Below are 21,398 nucleotides of genomic sequence, written 5' to 3' on the forward strand. Positions count from 1 at the left end.
TTAGTGTGTGTGTACAGAAAGAAGAGAGTTCTACTTAGCTGGCTCTTTGCAGCCATCAGATGTGATATGTTCCTCAAGTTAGAAAAGTGGGAGGAAGAAGCAACATGCCTAAGACAAGGCAGGTCTTCATGACATGACTGTTAGTTTTGGTGTACAAGTTAGAACATCTGATTAGGACATAGCAAAGTATAGCTAGAAAAATATATTCCTAAGGAAACTGGAATTTGAAGTCTGATTTGCCACCTGCCCTTGAATTAAATAACCGGTTGCTGACAGCCAGTCGATACCAAGTTCAAATGTTCCTTCATGACCACTAAAGCAACTTGCAATAATTATTTAGCTTGCAGAGCTGAAAATAATTTTTATCAGTTTAAATTTTTTGTATATTTGAATTTTTAATACAAAAGCAATAGATATTTATTGTGAGAATATTAGACTGCAATGATTAAAAAAATAATCCTAACACCCAAAAGAGCAAATCAACTCAATTGACCAACCGGTAGTAACAGTGAGACCCAGCAGGAAGGATCCCCTGTGAGGCAGGAAAGTGAAGGGCAGACAGCAACTCTACTCAAAGACCCACAGATACTGAGATTGAGGGGCTACAACGGAATAGGTTCCCTCCTTCACTTCTTAGTCGATGAGCCACCCCCACCCACAGACCTAGGTCCCAGTCAACATGGAGTGCCTCACTGAATATCAGTGGACATGTAAGGAACACCAGGCACATGAAGATAAAGTCTACAACACAAAGAGAATCAACCTTATTAAACAAATGGAACACAAAGGAAACCAAGGTCAGGTGGTAGAAAAAATTTAAAAACAAACCAAAATTACATATCTTATTATGAAAGAAATATATCCATGAAACAAGAACAAGAGACTGTATAAAAAGATCTTTCGGATATTATGTAATAGAACTCTAAACATTTCTGACAAAACAATGTAAAAACTGGAAGTTACGGTGGAAACCACTTATTGACCACCCACCCCAGTGTGGAGGCGAGGAGATGGGGAATGGGAAGGTGAGGGGGTCCTCCTAAGGTGGGCAAACCAACCCCAACACATTCAAGGACGAGACTCATACAAAGTGCCTGATCGTAGGAAGGGCTCAGTAAATTTCATCTTAAGGGTCATTAAGAGTTTATTTGTAAATAATACCTCAATAAAGCCGTTTTAAAACAATTAGGAGCTTTTATGTGTTTAAGTGTGGAGCAAAAGTCTTAAGTTTATAGGCGTTACTGCCTTTTGCTCACAACACAGGCATTTTTGTCCCATATTTTAAATAAGAAAGTAGAAGTTATGAGAGTTTAAATAAACTTGCTCAAGCTCACCCCGAGGGTAGAGCAAGGATGATTCTGGAACGCTTGCTTGAAGCCAGAGCCAGGAGCCCAGTTCTAAAGGAATCTCATAAAAACTCACATGTTATAATTCCCACTAGAGCTGAACCAATGGCTTAGACCAGCGCTGCCCAATTCAAACATAATTTGAACTACATAGGTAATTCTAAGATTTCTAGGGCCACCTTACTAAAAAATAAAAAGAAACCGGTGAGATTCGTTTGCGTAATATACTTTAATCCAGTGTATCCAAGAGTATCATTTGAACGTAATTTCAATATACACATGGTTAATGTATTTTTTTACACTCTTTCGATTCTAAATCTTTGAAGTCTGTAGTGTAATTTACATTTGCAGCACATCTTCATTCAGATTCACTATGTGTCAAGTACTTGACAGCCACACGCGGTGAGTGGCCACCACAGGGACCGGCTGGTCACAGAAAGGGAGAGCAAGGTTTGTGCCTGATGCAGCCCTCGCGGTTTCCCACCCGTGCAGCTGGCCAGCCGAGACGGGCAAGCCAAGCATGTAGTCAGCGAATTTCCACTTCATCTTAGTCTTTCTTAGCATCTCTGTAACCCATTCCCTGACTCCACCAGAAAGTGTCCTTCGTCTGTGTCCAAAATGCCCCCCCACCGTACCTCTGTCCTACTGTCACTCCAGTCTAAACCCTTTACATGTCAGTATCCCTCCACCAGGCTCCGGGTTCTTTGAGGACAGAGGGCATTCCTTTGAAATTCCTGATTCCAAAGCACAGGTGTGTTGAGAACATGAAGTAAAAAGAATTCCTCGGGAGCACTGGACTCATTTCAGGGGCGGGAGATAACCAGCTTTCTAGAAAGGAATGAATGCAAGCAAGCTTTTGCCACTAGGTGACACTCTTGTCCCACCCCTTTGTTTTTGCTTTCATTCTCAGGGCTAGGGGGATGCTGGTTTTCACATTCACAAGAAAACAGGAACACCCAAATTCTTATGATTGGCCTTCAAAGATGCACGTGATAGGATCTAAGAATAAAGGTGTGTGTCTGACATCTAGGTGACAGAGTCCTGACTCCTGTCTGGCTGAGCTTCCCAATATCTAACCAAGGAATCCCAGTTTCCTTGGCCAGATTTTTTCTTTTTAATTTTTTTAATTGATTTTTTAGAGATAGAGGAACAGAGAGGGAGGAAGGGGGAGAGAGAGAGAGAGAGAAAGAGAGAGAGAGAGAGAGAGAGAGAGAGAGAGAGAGAGAGAGAGAAACATCGATGAGAGAGAACATCGGTTGCCTCCAGCATGCCCCCCATTTGGGGATTTGGCCCACAACTTGGGCCTGTGCCCTGACTGGGAATCGAACCAGCAACTATCTGGGCAGAAAACCTTGGCTGTTTGAGAAAATTGAATATCCTGTTTTAGAATGAATAGGAAAGGGATCCTGGGATAAATCATCTGGGGGTCAGGAGGGAGCTAGGGAAGATGGGAAGGGGCAGAAGAGAGGCCAGCCAGTTGCCATTTGACAAGCAAATGGCCCAATTTGTGACTCTTTCATACTTGGGAGGCCCCAGGCCCCCTTCCCGTAGTCTTCTGCCCAGGGCAGAGATTGGGTACATCGCTATTAAATCCACTCAAAGCTTCTGCATTTGCACTTTCTTCTTGTGACTCCCATAGACATTTGGCAGTGGAATTCAAATTCACAAAATCATGATTGTTCTAAGAATGCCAACTGACACCAGAACAGTGTGCATGTGTGTATGCATGTGTGTGAGTGCATGTGTGTGCGTGTGTGTTATGCAGCAGATTGAGAGGGTAGAGTGTCAACATTTCATCAGCAGGATAGGCTTCTTTCTGACGAAATGGATTTCTGTGCAGACTAACTTTCTTCAAACACTAGAGTATTTATTGTGTGCAGTAATTTGAAACCAGGTTATAAGCAAAGTGACCGTATAAGTCAATTGATTGTCAAAATCGGGGCAACTTTGAGTGGAAAGACTGTGTTTTGTGATTACACTGGGACAACAAGCATAAACCCGGGCTGTCCTGGGCAAACCGGAATGCATGGTCATTCTATATACACGGTATTGGCTCTTCACCAGCGTTTCATCAGATTTAACTTGGAATGAAGGCTACTTGTTCTGTTCCAGATGTTTTTCTGCTTCATGACAGAAAAGAAGAAAGTGTCTTTGGTGTTTCCCAGGGTAGAAAGACAACTGCCATTGGACCCTGCTGATTTCCCTCAGAATACTCGACTTCTGCATCGGCGGACAGAGATTTTGGTGCCAAGAAGCAACCGCATTGAAAAGTACCACATTTGTATTTGGTTTCTACTTTCCTCATGTCTGTGCTTGACTTCAGTCTGATTTCTTTCATGCCTGGCTAGTTGCTCCTGGGCCTGGACCTATGAGGCCAGGTTCATGTGGATGGTTGCTGAGAGGGATCTTCCCTTGCTCATAACTCGCATTGCCTTGAGGTAGATATCTAGAAGCAAAGTTCCCCCCGCCTCGTTCCTCCTTCATTCCCATCTGTGAGGTGCCTCCCCTGCATGATCACCTAGGGAAATGGATTCATTGGGAGCTCTGGGTATGAGGAGCTAGCTGCATGGTGTGGCGCAAAGGACACGAACTCGGAGCACCCAGCACACAGCCTGACATGTAGTAGATGCTCAGTAAATGTGCGCCACCTTCCAATCAGACCGTCACAGTTATCACCTGCAGTGGAGGGAAGTCTCTGTGGCCTTCTCTACCACCACAGCACCCGAGTCACTCCCTGCCCAGGTTCACCCATTGCGAGCTTACAGGAGTGGGTGCTAATACCATTCACAGCAAGTGATAGCTACGCACACGGGGGCTCCTCTAGATGAGGGGTCTTTCAATTATGCATCCTTCAAAACTCAATTCCTCTGAGTCCCTGGAGCCCAAATAGGAAAGAAAGGATTGTATCCCCCTGACACGAAGGGGTATGTTGTTCCCCTAACTCAGAACTTAAAGGGAGAGGTAAGGAAATGGCATAAACCAATGGAATGACCCTGGGCTTGGGAGTTGAAGAGCCCTGGGTTTGAACTCCCACCCTTACCAGCACTTACTATCTTAGTCGAAGTCACTTAACACCTGAAGCCTTATTTGAAAACTAGGGAGAATGATAACTACCCGTGGGGTTGCTGTGACAATCAGATACTACAGATGTTAAGCCCCGGCACATAGCAGGTCCTCTCTATGGAAACTGTTATTAAGTAGGATTTTCTAACAGAACAGTAACAGTCGGGTGAGTGAGGGCGATAGTTCTATGACTGTGAGCCCCCAGAAGTAAGATGCTAAAATCATATCTTGAAAAAACACTAAGACTATACTTGTGATCTCTCTCAACTGGGTAGTTTATACAAGAAATCCCCTTAGACCAAGGCAAGGAAGTGTGTGTCAGACTGAGGACTGGGCTTGATCAGTTGCTGGTAGTTGCTCAAGGGTCATTGAGTAAGACTCTGCTGCTAGGTCTGAGCCAGTAGGGAGGCTGCCAGCAAGAACTGGGAGCACATAATCACCCTCTCTCTGTTCCTCACCGGCCGGTGGGTAAGACTGCCCCTTATACATACAAGAGTCTGGAAGTCTGGAGCAGCCGCCAGGCCTTGGGTAGCTTAGGGGGAAATAAACAGAAGTCAGTGATGCTCCCAAGGCTGATACAAAGAAAAAGATGTGGAAGTCCATGGGAAATCCTTGATAGCATGTTAGGCAAATGTCAAGAATTTCTCTACAGGAACAGCCTTCCTAATTCTTCTCAGAAGGGCCTGAGACACGCCTGGAAGAGTCAAGAGAAAATTAGAAGATTAAGAAGTTCACAGAGCGGAAGGAGAGGGAAAGCATAAAAGAATACAAGGTCACATTCAGGCAAATGCCCAACCTTGTCCTTGGGAACATTTGTTTTAGAAGCACAAGTTTATAACCCTTGAGCCAAAATGGCCAAGAGCAAGAAAGCTTTGAATGTCCCTAAATTCAATGTCTCTTCCATAACCCCAAATGGCCTTTTTTCCAATTGCTAAGTGATACCGCAATACATCTATTCTGAGAACTCTAATCTTGAGAAGACTTGAGTAAGACAAAGTGCAGCCCGGCTCTTACTTAAGGATAGAGTACAAAAGATGACCTTTATAAGGGTCATGGAGACTATAAATAGAAAATCCCTGTTCCTAGCCTTCCTCACCCCACCTCCCACCCCCTCGAATGCAACAAGAAGGAGAAGTACCGAAGCGGAAGTGGTAATTTCAGACAAGTCCTGAGTCTGGAAAAATAATCTGGAAGAACGTGAAGAATCAGGAGAAATAGAAAGGTCAACAAATTGTGTCTTAAGTAGAAACAAGTTTTGGGACAGGCTTTTCTTCTGCTGCTAAGGTGGTCAAGAAGCAGATTTCTTGGAGTGTGAGGACTCCACGTGGCCCCCACGTTGCCCCCACCTTTCCTGTTGCCTGTACCTTTCAGGGTCGGCCATCACCGGGGGAGGATGGACAGCTCTCTCCGCATCCTTCCGGGACAGGAACATTCCTTGTCCTGCCTTCCTATCCTTTCCATTGACACAGCAGAATGGGAAGCATCTGTGAATTTTCCAAACTTTTTGAAAACAATACTGAAAAGTAAAGTTTGCAGAGCCTGGTTCAATTTGAGAAGATGTAGGTTCTAGACTCAATTCTTTCCTTCCTTCCTTCCTTCCTTCCTTCCTTCCTTCCTTCCTTCCTTCCTTCCTTCCTTCCTTCCTTTTATTTAGAAAATGTATATTTAAAAAGTTGTTTTTCCTGATTATAGAATTAATATACCAATTTTGGAAAGTTCAGAGAGGCATTCTTAGTGTTTCTTTGCCGGCTTTTCACCAGGAGCAGTGCTGGCTGGGTGTGGGATAGGGGGGTGAGGGTGAGTGGCCACAGTGGTGAAAATGGGGTGCTGGGAAGTGAATGTTTGTGAGCAAGGTGTAAGTTCAATGCAGTGCAACTGTTGATGTGGTAACACTAATTGTTGGCCTGGGGAATCATTTGATGAAGATTATACTTCTCTAATGTGTCATTGCAAATAGCTAGGTCTTTCACCAACTGTAATTACTGTTTTTCACGGTTTGAGAAACATTGTTTTTCAAAGCCTAGTTTCCTCATTGGTACAGAGGGGAGACTTCTGTTTGTCCCAGATACATTGTGTCAAGTTCCCTGCAAACTAAAGATGAAACAATTATATTAGAGCCTAAGTATTGCAACATATGCAGACAGGGCCACTCAACCTTGACATGGACCCTACCCCTCTTCTTCACTGCTAGACCAAGGTAGACAGTGACCCCCTGATTTAGTGTGATTGAGGAATACAGAGGGAAAAGTCTCGGGGCGAATCAGCTAAGACTAGCTCTGTTTCCTGATCCTTGAACTGTTCCCTGGGATTCTCTGTGCAGTCCTAGGAAGATGTGATCAAGGGGATAAATTGTCAGAATGTCGCAGGCATCTCAAGGAAGCAGCAGATACACTGACCAGGAGACGAGGCAGTGTTTTCCAGAAAGACCACCCCTTTGCAGTTAGTGGCATCTCAGATTAAAACATTACCCCAGTTACTGCCTTTCATTAATGCCTGAGTTGAGGTTGGTCCTATGTGTGAGCAAAGGAACTGACCAGAAGACTTTAATAACTCGGGGGATTGACTGAGGAGTGGGTGCCTTTTAATGAGGAGTTAAAAGTTCCTCTACCTTGGTTTTTCAACCTCCGTGCTGTTGACATTTGGGGCTGGATGATTCCTTGTTGGGGTGGGAGGGTGAGCTTTTTCTATCCACTACAGGATGTTTAGTAAGATCCTTGGCCTTTACCCACTAGATGCCAGGAGCAACCCTCCTCCCAATTGTGACAACCAAAAATTTCTTTATACATTGCTAAATGCCTCCGGAGGGGCAAAATTACCCTCATCTGTGGCCTGTTGAGAACTATTGAGTTACCTGAAGGAAGGAGAACTAACCAGAAGGCTTGAATAAGTTTGCCAGTAGATAGATGGTTTCGGGGACAGCCCCCCTTTGAGTGTCAAACTCTCTCACCATCCAGGCCTCCTAAAATCTGGCTCACATTTGCTTAAATGTATTATCTTAGGCTCCAGTGGCAAGTTCCTTCCCCCTGATCTGACCCACACACTCTGCAATATCTGTGTGGCGCTTTCCTGTCTTCCCTGGTGCTGGGGGAACGTTCTGCATCTTGGTCCGGCATCTGTAGACCGGGCCAGCCCTGTGGGCACCTGCTCCACCGTGTCACTGAGGTGTTGGAGACGAGTTCCGGCCCAAGCCCGGGCCTCCTCATCTCAGCCTCCTTCATCCAAGACCGCTCCCACTGATGGCTAATTCTTGGTCTTCTGGTCCACGTCATCCTCAGTGAGTGTGTTAGTTTTCTTTTACTGCTGCAGCTTGGTGGCTTAAAAGAACACAAATGTATTCACTTACAGTTCTGGAGGTCTGCAGTGTGGTGTGGGTCTCACTGGCCTACAGTCAAGGTGTCTGCAGGCAGTGTTCCTGCTGGAGGGTCTAGGAGAGAATCCCTCCCTCGCCTTTTCCAATTTCTGGAGGCTGCCGTGTTCCTTGGTGTATGGCTCCCTTCCCCGTTCCTCAAAGCTGGTAACAATCTGTCTCTCTGACCACTCTTCCTCGTCCCATCTGCCTCCCTCTCTGACCACAGCTGGGAAAGGTTCTCCACTTTTGAGAACCAAGGTGATTAGATTGGGGCCACCTGGATAATGCATGCTGTCTCCCCATCTTCAAGTTCTTAGCTTACTCACATGGGCAAAGTCCCTTTTGCCATGGAAGGTTTTGTCACAGTCCTAGGAAATAGGACATGGACATCTTTGGGGACGGAGAACCATCATTCTGCCTGCTGTAGCCATGAGCCCTGTCTGGGCTCTATCCAGCCCGCTCAGACTCTGTGCCTCCATTCCCGGCAGTCTGAGCACAGGTTACAAGCTCAGTGTCTTCAGCTCTGGCAAGTTTGGCTCAGCGGTTAGAGCGTCAGCCTGTGGTCCAGAGAGATCCTGGTTCGGTTCCTGCTAGGGGCTCGTACCTCGGTTGTAGTTTGTCCCCGGCCCTGGTTGGGTTGTGTGGGTGGCAAGCACTCGATGTGTCTCTCTCGCATCGATGTTTCTCTCTCCCTCCCACTCTATCTGAACAAAAAAATGGAAAAATGTCCTCAGGTGAGTATTAAAAAAACAACAACAAGCTCAGTGTTTTCAGAAGGCAGCGTCATTAGGTTGATCTCAGCGTAGTATCAGCCTCAGCACAATAACAAGCAGTTTAGCACCCTTGATGGCACTACCCAGGGTCACCCATTTAGTCTACCTTCCTTCGGTCGCCTCTGGATGAGTTTGGCCACTCCCACCAGCCCCCAATCCCTTTCCTCTGGTGGCCAGAAATAGGAAACTGCAGGCTGACTCCCCAGGAGGAGAGTCTAAAGATAGGTCAGCCCCACCACGTCCTTCTCCTCTCCACCACCCACAGCAGCCCAGATGGCTCAGGACCAGCTGGTGTCTCCTCCTGTTGGCAGCACCAGGTGTAGAGGGTTGTGCCAGCCCACCTACCACACCCACACCTGTGTCTCCCCTACACCCCACCCTCTCTCTACTCCCCACAAGGCACCCAGGGCCATAGACTGGCTTATGTAGAATATGGACGATGAGCCAACACATTAACTCACTGGATCCTCATAACGACCCTGTGAAGTAGGGGCGACCGTCCTTTCTCACAGGTGAGAAGACCGAGGCACAGAGGTGTTTAGTAGCTCGTCCAGTGAGCGGATGGCAGTGGATCTACCCCAGACACGCTGACTCCCGGCCTCTGGGTCCAGGGCAGAGGAGCGCACCCGACCAGGGAGGTGCCTTCTAATTGGGAGCCCAACGCCAAAGGCCGGTTCTGCTCTGCTCTTACTGGCTGAACTGTTTCAGGCAAATAATAAAACATCTCGGAACTTCAGTTTCCTCATCCACCAACTGGGGTGGCAATACCATAGCCACAGGATTGTAGGGGGGATCAAAGTAATCTGGTGGAAGGTACTATTACTGTGCGAGCGTGGGCTTCATGCTGGTTGAGAACGAACTTGGGACAGAGAGCTTACTGGCCCTCACGGGGCACCCCTCGGCGACACCTATTCCTTCCGTACAAGGCTTTTCATTCCTTGCCACTGCCTAGATCAGGACCATATCAGCTCTTGCTTGAACCTAACAGTATTCTTCTATCCCCAGATTAGTCTCAATGAGTCACAACTTGCCCTGCTATGCCCGAGTTACAACCTTCTGTGGCCTTGCTTGCTATGGGAGGGTCAGCGGGGCTGGCTGGCCCTGTGTGGCTCGTCTGGAAGGGACTTGGACACTTAGCTCCTCCCAATTGCCTCCATGGGGCTAGACCTTCCCACATTTACAGAGAAGCTGGAAATCTAGGTTGTATGTAAAATGTCCATATTTTTTAAAGTTGGCTCAGATGAAAAAGAAACACTCGCATTATCCAGGTCAAGCAATAGCCATCTGCAGGGTGAATGGAAGCTCTAGTGCTTGACCTTTGGCACAGAGGCTAAGTCAAAAATCAGAGCTTTGCATCCTAGCCTTGGAACGATTCGACCATCACCTGCCTTTCCAGTCTTGTCCCCTGCTCGGGCCCTCGGCTAGCCGAGAGTAGTTGTGCCCATGCACCCTTGCACTCAGGCTCTGGAATGCCCTTTCTTCCAGCTCCCCCAGCTCCACCTTGAACGTTATTTTCTTCTCCTAGAAGATTTACCCCAGTCAGTGAATAATTACGTACCATCTACTTCCCCTGGGCCTCCACTGTGCTCTCACAGGTTTTTACAGAAAATCCCTGTAATGTCACCTCTGTTGTGTTTTCTGCCATATCCTGGCATGCACACCCGTCAGAAGGCTTCACAGAGAAGTTGTGATACTGAATTATAAGCAACTTGTGTGCAGAGCCCCCTACCCAGCGCCACCCCTACCCCCACTACCAGTAAGCCCCAGGATCTGCCTTGTAGGTGCCAGATGAATGTCAAGGCTTCTCAAAGGCTTTGACTTGATGGGACTAAGCTGAGTTTATCCCAGGGAGGCTAACCCAGAAGGCCGTGGCTATTGACTCGCCCAGTTTAAACTGCATCCTTGTGTTTGCTACAAGCAGAACAAAACTCCCCCTCCTCTCTGCAGCCCCTCTGTAAGGCTCCACTCTTCCCACTGCGTGGCCAGCATCCTTGGTCTCTGGGGGTCTCAGACCAAGGGAGCTGAATAAACAGAGCGCCCTCACCCCCTTCCTTGGCGGGTAGTGGATCCAGGTGCCAGCCCTGCTGATGGTGAGGAGATGCCAGTATCGCCTGGGATACAGCTCCTGGATTTGGTGAATCCAAATGAGCACTGATATTACTACCATTTTAAAATGTGAGATCCCAGAGGGGCCTCATTGACATCAAGATCAAAGGAGGAAACAGGCCCAGAGAAGTGTTTGTTGCTCCAGGACAATGCAGGGTGTGCCCCATCCAGGATCCAGGACATCGAACTCCAACTTTGAAGACTTTTCCCCATGAGAGCGCGCCTCCTCGAAGACCTAGAGACCTTCTTTGCAGCTCTTCCCAGACTCCAGCCACGGCTTTAGCTCGCCACGGACCCCAGCTGCTGCGCCACCGGTGGCTCCTGCACGTGCAGAGACTGCAGACGCACCTCCCGCCGGAAGAACTGCTGCTCCTGGTGCCCCGGGGGCTGCACCAAGCGCGCCCAGGGCTGCATCTGCACAGGAGCATCGGACAAGTGCAGCTGCTATGCGTGATGGGGGGGAGACGCTGCTCCCCGATGTGCACAGAGCAACATGTACAAACCTGTATTTTTTTTGGTAGCACCCTGATCGGTTTGCTACATTCCCCCCCTTTTTTTTCCTATAAAATACATGAATGATAAAAGAAGAAGACTTTTCCCCCTCGTAGCCATAGATTCCCCTCTTTCATTTGAAATGTTCTGATAACACAGGTGAGATGGCACAGGGCCACATTTTTCACAAACTCCATTCCTGCAGCAGTGCAAAAGTGGCCTTCCAGTCTGTCTGGAATGCAGCATCGAGTGTCGCCTGCGCTGCGCCCCCAGCCACCCCTCAGTGCCGTTTCCTTAGCGGAAGGCGGACGAGGGACATGCATCCACACTGCAAACCAGCGAGCGGTTGGTCACAGGGGTGGGCAAAACGACAAAACTTCTGCAGGTAATGTGCTGCCAGGCATCTGTTCTGCTCTCTGTCATAGCTTGCCAAATCCCCTGGGAACATTTAAGTGAGGAAGAGTTACCATTTCAGTAAAAAAAAAAATGTTTATACTTATTCTATTTTTCTAAAACAAGAGATTATGCCATTTCATGTTCATGCCCACCCTGGGAACCTCTTCTGCAGAGCCAGTCAACACTGGGGCCTACGGATGCTAGGATCATTATCTTTGTTTTACAGACAAGGAAACTGAGGCTCAAGATAGCTCAGAATCACTCCTCCATTCATTTATAGTCAAATCACCGAGACACTGTTCTCAGCTCTGGAGATACCATGGTGAGCTGGACAGACATGGTCCTTGCCCTCGAATTCCTTCCAGCCTGGCAGGAAAGAGACTGTCGATAGTTAAATGGAATTGGAGGGAAACAGAATATGCCACCGTTTTCTGCGGTATGCCATCGAGAAACAGTAGACGGAAAAGGAGCTCTCTGCCTTCACCCTGTTTGCCCAAAAGCCAGGCATAAATTTCCCTGGTGAAGGTGTCTCCCTTCCCTCTCGTACTAGGAAGGGCAGGCGGACTCTTCCTTACTGGAGAGGACTCTAGACTCATCTGTCCAGAGGCAGCATTGAGGGGAATCAATACAACAAATCTTACTGCACCAAACTTATTGTCCACGACTTGCCCTCATATTGACCTCCCCACAGTGTATCACCCTAGAGGCTCAGAACCCTTTTCTTGTGCCTGGTCCCTTCTCTATACATTTATTCTCTTTGGTATAAGCCTGTGGGTCTGACCATCTCTGTGTGGGTTTTCAGTTCATTTCGGTAAGGCCCTTCCTATGCAGAATAACCCTTTTTATCCTGCTCATCATCAGTCATTGGCAGCTGAGTGTCCTGGGTGCCAGTCACAGAACCCGAGCACAGAGAGGAAAAAGTCTCCCTCCCCTACAAAATCTTCTGACACTTTGTCCCGAGCCCTTTCTCCCTGTCCATGAGGGATGCCACACTCCTAAGTCAGCAGTGAATGAGATTTCACAGGTCAGTCGCTTAGTCCTCAATCCCTATCTGCTCTTTCTACCCAAACCTGACCTTGTCACCACCCTGGCTGCTTCCCTGAAACATGCTGTATTTTTTGAGGTGAGGCTGGAGACCGCCTCGAGCTGGAAGGCCAGCGCTTTGGGGGTTTCTCAGCAGCAGCTTCCAGGGCCAGTGGCCCAAAGCAAGCTGTGTGGCACTTGTCATCAATGTGGTAATGATGTGGCCCAACCAAAGGAAACCAGACCCCAAGAGACAAGGCTTCAAAGCAGTGTTTGCTTACAGTACAATTAGTTAGTCATGCAAACAATGTCAGGCTTGGATGGTTTCTGAGAAATGCCAAGCATTTCTTAAGAACATTATCATTTAAAGTTAGCCTTGTGACTTCTGCTCATCCAAAGCATGTTTGACATCCAGGCCCAGAATTCTTCACCGCAGCCCAGAATGTCATGTCTCTATCCTATGATTTAGCTCTGGCGGCTTTTGTTATCACAAAACCAATAAAATCCAGCAGGAGAAACCACAACGACTCTGATGAAACAGGCAGATGGAGACAGAAAGACAACTGATAATGCAAAGACGTGTGTGTGTGTGTGTGTGTGTGTGTGTGTGTGTGTGTGTGTGTGTGTTTTGAAACTTTGGAGTCACCATGGGATACTGCAGAGGGGGCTTTGCCAGGCCCTAATGGTGGACCCTTGATAAATGTCACAGGATGTCATGAGTACCTAGCCACAGCCCCTAAGGCCCTCAGCACTGTGTGGCAGGTTAATAACCCAGGTGTGCCTTATGCTCCCATCTGCAGAGGTGGTTGCTCACTTTGGCAGTTTGTTCTGAAGTCTGCCCCACCTGCCATGGGCCAGTCCCTCTTCCCGACAGCGGGTCCGGAGCTCTATGAGAGTGAACTTGAACCCTTCCACAGCTGGGTTACAAGCACGTTCAGATGTGGCCGGTAGACTTGCGGAGGGTGGGGAAGCTTGTTGCAAGTGAGGCTCCAGGAGGGACAGTGAGGATCCCAGTGGACAGATCACCATGGCTGCTAAGGAGCCCGGTGGAAAGACCAGACTCAGCACCAAGACCTGGGTCCTGGAAGAAACTGTTGTTGAGGGCAGGAAACCCACCCACCACGCCTGCCACCAACCCCGCCTTCCAGCCCACAGGGCATCTCTACCGTGGGGCGTCCCTGGGAGCAGCTGTGTGGGAGAAAGGGCAGGGAGTGCGGGCTGGGAGGCTGCCCCTGCTGTCGTTACCTCTGCTAAAGTTGCCTCTCTGAGCTCAGGACAGGAGCAGGTGGTGAGGTGGCCAAGAGTCAGCCCATGCTCCCGCCATACCCTAAACCTGGACAGATCCTGGTGCTGCTGTGGGCAATCACGGGCCAGGGAGGATGGCAGAGATGTGGACAAGGCCCCATGGCCAGAACAGACTGGGAGAAGCAGGTCATTGGGAGTGAGCAGGGGAAACAGAGAGCAGAGGAGCAGAAAGGTTCCAGGAGCAGCAGTGATGGGGTGTGAGCTGCCCCCTCCACCCCTACAGGGGGTCAGGAAAATCAGATCACGGCCACAAAGCAGGTGCCCCCCCCCACCAGGATCACACTTCCAGTGAGAATTCATGTGGGCTGTTGACAATTAAGAGCATTCAGATTCTTAATACCTAGGTGGTATTACTGCAAAATTGATCTAAAAAAATTTTTTATCTTCACTCAAGGACATTTTTGCATTTACCAGCATATAGAGCAGGAGGGAGAGAGGGAGGAAGAGAGAGAGAGAGAAGCATTGATGTGAGGGAGACACATCGAGTGGTTGCCACCTACATGACCCCAACTGGGTCCAAGGACAAACTGCAACCGAGGTACATGCCCTTAGCGGGAACCAAACCCGGGACTCTTTGGTCTGCAGGCTGACGCTCTCACTGCTGAGCCAAACCAGCCAGGGTGCAAAATTGATTTAATGACAGTGTTTAGGGGCGTTAAGAAAGAGAGAAAAGGAGAAGCATGACTACATTAAATAGATACATAAATAGGGAGATGCATCCTAATTTCAGAAATACTAGAAAATGGTAAACACACACACACGCGCACACACACACTTCTTCGCAGAATTGAAGTGACTGTCATATAAACCTAGGACATTTACCCTCATGGGCCAGAGAGGAGTGCGTGCTGAGGTTCCATGAGGGATTCGGATAAGGGAAACACTGATGTGTCTGTTTTCCACAGCGGTTGCCGTTGGGGAAGGCCTTGCTTTTCGGAGTCTCATGTTTGAGGGGCCTCCGCAAAGCCCCTGGGCTCCCAAGACTAAACTTTCCAATTCAGAAAAATTAGGAAGCTTCAGGAATGTTATCCACGGGCCACGTTTTCCTCAGAAAAATTGCATTTAAATTGAATTCATTGTAGTGAATTTTAGCTTGTTATTTAAAGGAATCATATGGTAGCTTCTTTTCAGAATTTAAAAAACTCTTCAAGGAAGTAAACATTCATCCCCTAGTTCATATTTCAATATTTAAAATTTTTTTTGGTTAGAATTAGGTTCGTTTATTGTTTTCTGTGTCAAACGAGTTATGTAAGGACTGGTGTATGTTTGGACTTTTCCTTTTGTGATGTTTCCTGACCAGTGGGGGGTGATGTTTTCCCCCTTTTGAGCTTTCGCCTCCAAGTCCTCTTCGTGGCATTTGTTGGGCGTGAACCCTGTCTTTCGGCCCATTAGCAATGTCCCCTGCCTCCCGCAGTGTGGGGCATCACTGAGCTGTGAGATGCCACAGAATACGCTATAGTGGTTGAGAGCTCAGGCGCAGAAGCAGAACCGCCTGGCTCCCACCCTGGCTCTGCCAAGTAATAAGCTAAATGAGAACGTCACCTTTCCCTGAGCCACAGTTTTGTCCCTTGTACAATGAGAGTGATGGTAACAGCACTGACGTCAGTGCCGTGGTGAGTCTTCAGTGGGCAAACAAACAAATGGCCCTTAGAACAGAACGTAGCACATAGTAGGTGCTCAATAAACGTGAACTACTAGCTACAAGACAAGCAGGGCCAACCTGATGTCATACAGTGTGAGGAGGACTCATAAAGCACACACCGGTCCTAGAATATTTCCCCACCATCCTGCCAAAGTAGATGTCCAACCATTCACGTCACTCCTGGGCCACACTGTTGTCTCTCAGGGGCTCCTGCTAGAATGCAGACATTAAATCTCCTGAGGGTAACGTATTCGGAGTCTGTAGCTGACACTGTACAGAGAGGGTTGTTTTTGCACAAGTGGTGCCTTGTGAGAAGTGTCCTGGTAACAGAGAGAATACACACCCAGTTTGGATCCAAGAGACTGGATGAAAGTTTGGTGCTCATGAAAAGAGATTTTGAAAATAATTTTGAGGGGAAATACATTCACATGGTAAAAAACAACAACCAGAAACCAGAGGTATAAGGTACACAGTAAAAATTCTTATCCCCCATCTGCCTAATTCTCCTCCAAAGTCTCCATCTCTCTTTCCCCACCACCTGTGTCACACACACACACACACACACACACACACACACACACACACACACACACAGTTTCCTAGTTCCATATGTATCCTTCCAGTCTCTTTATGCATTCATGCATAGACAAGCAAATAAGAATGTAATGTAAATTATTTGCATTTTTTAACACACAACACTGCATATAATATGCACTATTCTTCACCTTGCTTATTTTTCTTAATAATAAGTTTTGGAGATTTTTCTATAAGAGTGCAGTGAGAGAGTGCTTATTCTTTTCCAAACTGCATACTATTTCATTAAATGGCTATATCATAATTTACTTAGCCAGTCGCTATGGATTTTTGGGTTGTTTTTCCTCTTTTGCTGTTAAGAGTGCTGCCACAAATACACTTGTATACTCGTCATTTCACACATTTGCCAGTATATGTGCAGAATAAGCTTCAAAAGTGGAATCGTTAGAACAAAGGGTAAAATCACTTATAGTTTTGATAGATATTGCCAAATTTCCCTCCCCGTGATTACGCCAATTAAGGTTCCCACCATGACTGAGTCGGAGTCCCTGGCCCGTGTGGTTAACATTTTGAATCGTTGCTAATCTGTTAGGTGCAGATGTGCCTGTGTGTAGTTTTACCTTGTGTATCTGTTATTATAAGGATGAACATCCTAAAGAGATAAGGGATCCTGAAGTAGGATGTGGAAGAAATCACAGATAAACTTCCGTGGTTCACAAATTTATTCTGAGCTAGCCCTGAACATAATTGTTTGCAGTAAATCCCCTACGGTTTCCCCTTCAAGCAAAAATTCTCACCAAAATTGCAAAAGAAGGCATTGGGCACAACAGCAGTGTTAAGAAATGTCTTGTTGTTGTTTTGTTTTCGAGATGTAATTAACGTATAACATTGGGTACCATGTGTTGATTTCATACACTTAAATATTGCATGCAGTACCATTACCGCCTCAACAGTAGCTAACATAATTATCATGTCACGTAATAATCATTTTCTATTGTGTGGTGAGAACATTGAAGATCCAGTCTCTTAGCAACTTTCAGGAAAAGAATCTGGTATTGTTAACTGCTGTATAATGAAAATGCCGTACATTAGAAACCTAGAATTTATTCATCTTCTGACTGCAAATTTTATTTTTTATTACTCACCCGAGGATATTTTTCTGCCGATTTTCAGTTAGGGAGAGAGAGAGAGAAACAGATTGGCTGCTTCCAGGGATCAAGCTGCAAATGAATTATGTGCCCTTGACCAGAACTGAACCCGAGACTCTTTGGTCTGCAGGCCGACGCTCTAACCACTAAGCCAAACTGGCCAGGGCCTAGCTGCAAATTTTATACACAAACAGTAAGACTCATACTCTTAACTATCCCTCACTCGGTACTGCCTCCAGGGTATCCTTGTAAGTTACTTGACATCTCAGAGCTCAGTTTTCCTGTTTGAGAAATGAAGACAAAACCACTTTCTACATCATTGTTTTGGGAATTAAATCAGTGATGTACGGAAAACATTCAGCACAATGTCTGGCACATTCTGTGCTCTCAATAAAACTTTCCAGCCCTGGCCTGTTTGGCTTAGCGGTTGGAGCCTCTGCCTGAGGACTGAAGGGTCTCAGGTTTGAGTCCGGCCAAGGGCACGTACCTAGGTTGCAGGTTTGATCCCCAGCCCCAGTCGGCAGGCCTGCGAGGCAACCAGTTGATGTGTCTCTCTCACATCGATGTTTCTCTCTCTCTCACCTTCCCTCCCTTCCATTCTCAAAAAAAAAAAAAAAAAAAATCAATGGAAAAATATCCTCGGGTGGGGGTGAGGATTAACAACAACAAAAATAAATGAATAAAAAGTTCCAGAATATTTAGCCTTCTCTCCCAGCCTTTGTGAAAAACTTCCAGCATCTCAGGATGGAGCTGCAACAGCTCATGGACTTCAGGTCCTCAAAGGGATGTCCTTGGAAGGTCTGTCACGGGCTTATGAAGAGCCTCAGTGGACAGGGAACTAAATCCAAGTTACTTATTCTCTTATCGTGTGCACAAGGAGAAAAGTGAATGCCGGCATGATGTCACACAGAAGGCGGCAGAAGGAACAAGAACTCCCAGGTCTTAACATCCCACCCTGCATCAGCCCAAAGCACCCGTGTCCCAGGTTACTGTCCAATTATCGTATTTTACTTTATACTCCAGCCCCGGTTGGGGTGGTGAGGGAAGAAAAAACAAACCCCCAAGGCTTAGCTGAGGATGCTCAGATTTCCAAAATATATATTTTTTCTTAGCAGGGCAAAAGGTAGCTAGAAAAACAAACTTGTGGAATGTGTTTCTTCTCTTCTGGTCCAGGAAAAACTGTTCTGGCTCCTATGTAAATATTTTCATGATGACAGAAATAAACCACTAAACTCATCCAGAGCCAGAGAACTTCTCCTTTCTTAGAGGAAAATGCTCTAATTTTGAGGGAGGGGTTCTGGTCAGAAGCTGGACAATGAATTATTTCTGTTCTGAATATCAGGATGAAAGTTTGGGTTCTGGTTCTGGTTTTAAAGTGCACCCCCTCTTTTACCCCTCGATCATCACAGGCGATTATTTACCCTCCACACCATCTCTCTCAACCTTCCCCTCATCCCATTTTTGAATGGTCACCCTCTCTCACTCATCCTGTGAGCTGGGAGGGACCCGTTGGCTGCCAAGACTCTCAGGTTCACCTTTCAACCATGATGTCTAGGTCCAGTTCAACTTCGACTCTCACTACCCCTCCACAGCAGTTGTGTTGTGCTGTGAATTTTACAGGCCTTTTGTAATCTGAGTGTGGCTCATTTCAGAGTTGGAAACCAATGAACACTGTTTACATTACCAAGTCCATAGAAATAGGTCCCTGCAGGGCCACCTAGCGGGCAAGGATTCTTTTCCCTCATCTGTGGCTTTACATTTCTAGCATCAAGATCCGTCTTTGTGTTAGTGTCTCTTTTAGAGCCTGGCCCCCAAAAGGCAAGCACGAGAAGGGTTGTATTCCGGGAAACAAGCGCCCCAGTAGAAGCCTTGGTTCTCCTAGAATAGTTAGTTCCATATCTTTTGAGACAATTCTTGGGTTTTATTTTTACTTTTTTAGTCCCTAGGGCACGTGTTTGGATGAATGCCCCCCGGCAGAGGGCCTGGCTGGTAGCAGCCGATCTGTGGAAGGACCTTCAAGTGTTGGCCATTTCCGGTGCTCCTACCCTTCAGCTCAGTGGCATCAAGCTCACGGCGTCTCCAGAGCTCTGCCTCTAGCTCCTCTGAGCCTCCCTGGTCTAGGTCCGTCTGCACTCCCCCACGTCCACCGCCCAGAAACCCACTGACATTTCTGATGCACTGACATTCCGTAAGCTCTCAAGAAGGGCCAACAAAAGCATAAACATGGTCTGTCACCTTGAACTAAAAGATAAATGACTTTAATATTTTTATACAAAACTAAGGTAGTAGATAGAACTAGTTTCAACTTTGGACTTTTTTTTTTTTTTTTTTTTTTTGCATTTATCTTCAGATAGAGTGGGAGAGAGGGAGGAAGAGAGAGAAACATTGATGTAAGAGACACATCGACTGGTTGCCACCCACACGACCCCAACAGGGGCCAGGAACAAACTGCAACTGAGGTACGTGCCCTTAGCGGGAACTGAACCCGGGCTTCTCTGGTCCGCGGGCTAACACTCTAACTGCTGAGCCAAGCCAACCAGGGCTGGACATTTTATTCTTACGTGTTCATTAAAGTCAGAATAATTGTCTCCGTTGTTGATTTTGATTAGCCTTTGAGATTAATGACATTTGGGCCATTCTATGTTATGTACACTGAGCATTTCTAAGAACCTTGCATCGAGCCAAGCGCTAAACAGGGTATGTATGGATGACACACATGGATCACGACAGTATCAAAAATACATTCCAGTGCTATAGTGATTAATAATATCCACGTTCCCATTTTAGTTGCCTTCTATATTTTTCTATTTGTATTTTATCTTGATCTTAATAGATCTGGATCACTTCCATCAGGATTATGTCTGTAATTTTCTCTACGCCCAAGTGTGCTTCTTGGAACCTGTCAGTGCTCAGTAAACGTAGCTGACAGTTTTGCTTGGCACCGCATCAGGGGGAGTGTATGAGGTGGTGCTTGGTGAAAATTGGTCGAGTAGCCTGTCCAAGTAAGAGAAATTCCAGAAAGAGAAAGAAAAGGTGATTATTAATTTTTAATGAAGTCGAATGTTTTGTTAGAGACTCTTTCTTGTTTTCCTACAAGGCGATTGCTTCACTGTATAAAAATAGCACCAGCAGACAGAGTGTATTGCAAAACGAAGGTAGTATTGTTCGTTTTTCGACACTGCGTAACTAATAAAAACTTGTCTCCACTGCCAGTGGTTTCCAGTGGAAAGACCATGAAGTATTTTGACCCAAATCCAGAGATGGATGTAAACAAGTTACATTGTATAAGGCTTATGACAATGTTATTCTTGAACTACAAAACTTTTTTAAATCCTCACCAGAGGATATGTTTTGATTGATTTTTAGAGAGGGGGAGAGAGAAATATTGATGTGAGAGAGAAACTCACGTTGATCAGTTGCCTCCCACATGTGCCCAAACCGGGGATCAAACCTGCAACCTCTGGGTGTATGGGATGACTGAGCCATCTAGCTGGGGCACTTGTATTACATAATTTTGGTAACTAGTTGTTATCCAGAATACAGTTATAATATCCAGAATTCCTGAAATTGTCTGTGGTATTATAACTGTAGCCTAGCCTAAAAATGAGAGCGTGTTGCCCTGGCCAGTTTGGCTCAGCGGTTAGAGCGTCGGCCTGCCATCCAGAGAGACCCGGGTTCGGTTCCCGCTAAGGGCACGTACCTCAGTTGCAGTTTGTCCCCAGCCCTGGTTGGGTCATGTGGGTGGCAACCACTCAATGTGTCCCTTTCATGTTGATGTTTCTCTATCTCTCTCTTCCTCCCACTCTATCTGAACAAAATATGAAAAAATGTCCTTAGATGAGGATAAAGAAAAAATAATCAGAGGGTGTTGTGAAAAAGATGCATATCATGTCCATCTGCAACCAGAAAGTTTAGCAGTATTTCCCTCTGTAGCATTGTTATAAGTAGTTTCTTTCTCCATTGGTACTGCTAGTTGCTATTTTAAATCTTGCATCCACCATTAATTTAAGACAACTATGCTAGATTAAGTTGTTTCACACTACTTTATTTAGAGGGTTCCATTATTACTCAATAGATGTTATGTATTTCTCATATGCTTCTTCCCTCATTAGTTCATCTAGTTCTGCAGGATTACTCAGTGTCATCTTGACCAGCCAACCATCTTCAGAGGCAGATTTGTTGACAAGTCCTGGATTTTCTGCATGAGCTTCATTAATTTCA

General features: G+C 46.5%; 1 protein-coding gene across 1 annotated transcript; it reads left to right on the top strand.

Moving 5' to 3' along the window:
* Nucleotides 1–1,010: 1,010 nt before the first annotated feature.
* On the top strand, nt 1,011–11,091 carry LOC118621414 (metallothionein-1A-like). Its single transcript, XM_036248725.1, has 2 exons — nt 1,011–1,025; nt 10,921–11,091. Exons 1-2 carry the CDS (start codon nt 1,011–1,013, stop codon nt 11,089–11,091), a joined length of 186 nt encoding a protein of 61 aa, XP_036104618.1.
* Nucleotides 11,092–21,398: the final 10,307 nt, after the last annotated feature.

The sequence above is a fragment of the Molossus molossus genome, unplaced genomic scaffold, assembly GCF_014108415.1.
Source record: "Molossus molossus isolate mMolMol1 unplaced genomic scaffold, mMolMol1.p scaffold_m16_p_8, whole genome shotgun sequence".
Taxonomy (NCBI): domain Eukaryota; kingdom Metazoa; phylum Chordata; class Mammalia; order Chiroptera; family Molossidae; genus Molossus; species Molossus molossus.